The sequence below is a fragment of the Diabrotica undecimpunctata genome, chromosome 9, assembly GCF_040954645.1.
Source record: "Diabrotica undecimpunctata isolate CICGRU chromosome 9, icDiaUnde3, whole genome shotgun sequence".
Classification (NCBI taxonomy): domain Eukaryota; kingdom Metazoa; phylum Arthropoda; class Insecta; order Coleoptera; family Chrysomelidae; genus Diabrotica; species Diabrotica undecimpunctata.
In genome coordinates this window covers 57,117,799-57,119,226 of record NC_092811.1, presented here as the reverse complement: position 1 = coordinate 57,119,226, position 1,428 = coordinate 57,117,799, and the positions used below count along the sequence as shown (strand labels likewise).

Here is a 1,428-nt window from a genome sequence, read left to right as displayed (position 1 = left end):
TTTAGATCAACAAGGAAATTTAGTTAATTTTAATAAAGAGACAATTACTGTTCGGCTACATCTTAGAAAAATTGAGTAAAATGGTTTTGCGGTTTCATCAAAGTAATTATCCCAAACATTCCTATAAAAGACGTCATCTCATGAAAACAATTAGTAGAAGGATAACATCTAAGCTGTTAACATCTAAAAATCGTAAATTTTTGAAATCACTTGGTTATCAAGTTTTAATATAATGGAAATGTTACATGTATTGGGTCAACCTTTTAGCGATACAACTATTGAAGATTATCAGTATCACACTTATCAACCATATACATCAAATTTAAACTATAATGATGAAATTAGAATTCCTATCCAAGATCTAGACGCCTATACTTTACCATGTAACAGTTATATTTACATTGAAGGTCAAATGTTAACCGATAAAAATCAAGTTCCAACAAAATTTCAATTTATTAATAACGGTATATCATATTTATTTAGAGAATTAAGGTATGAGTTAAACGGTGTTATAATTGATTCTGTACGAAATATTGGTTTAATTTCGACTTTGAAAAATTATTTGTCTCTTAATGAAAATCAGAGTAAACTCTTACAAAATGCTGGATGGTTTCCAAAAGGTGATAAACTGGTAATTGATAACCATGGGAATTTTAACGTATGCATACCGTTAAAAATTTGGTCCGGATTTTTCGAAGATTTTCAAAAAATTATAATAAACATGAGACAAGAATTAGTCTTAATACGGGATAAAGATGATATTGATGCTATTATTGCTACAGATGAAACAGAAAAACCAAAAATTGCAATTAATAAACTATATTGGAATGTACCTCATATTTTACCCAATATTAGCGAACAATTGCGATTAAACAAAATAGTTCGTAGTAACATAGAACTACCTATTAAATTTAGAAGTTGGGAATTGGTTGAGTATCCCACTTTAAATAATTCAACACGTCATACTTGGCCAGTAAAAACAACTACAAAGCTAGAAAGTCCTCGACACATTGTAGTAGCTTTCCATGATGGTCGAAAAGGAAAAATGCTGAAAGATATGAGTAAATTTGATCACTGCAATCTAACAAATATCCGTATGTTTCTTAATTCGGAGCGATATCCTTATCAAGATCTCAACTTAGATTTTGACACCAACCGTTTTGCAACGTTGTATGAAATGTTTGCTAATTTCCAAGAATCTTATTATCATATTCAAACTAATCAACCAATATTCAGTCCAGAAGAATTTAAAAAGAATGCTCCTATAGTGCATACTGATTGTTCAAGACAAAAAGAAATAATTCAAAGTGGCTCTGTTGTTTTGAGAATAGAATTTGAAACTAGTAAATCTATAGGAAACAATGTTTCCGCTTATTGCTTAATATTGCATGAAAAAGAATTCTCTTACAATCCTTTAACTAAAATTGT

General features: G+C 29.3%; 1 protein-coding gene across 1 annotated transcript in view; it reads left to right on the top strand.

Annotated features, from left to right (window-relative positions):
* Positions 1 to 232: 232 nt before the first annotated feature.
* Positions 233 to 1,428, top strand: part of LOC140450848 (uncharacterized) — a 1,912-nt gene continuing 716 nt past the window's right edge. The window contains exon 1 of the mRNA XM_072544527.1: positions 233 to 1,343. Within this exon, the coding sequence (XP_072400628.1) occupies positions 233 to 1,343 (1,111 nt within the window). The remainder of the gene's footprint in view (positions 1,344 to 1,428) is intronic.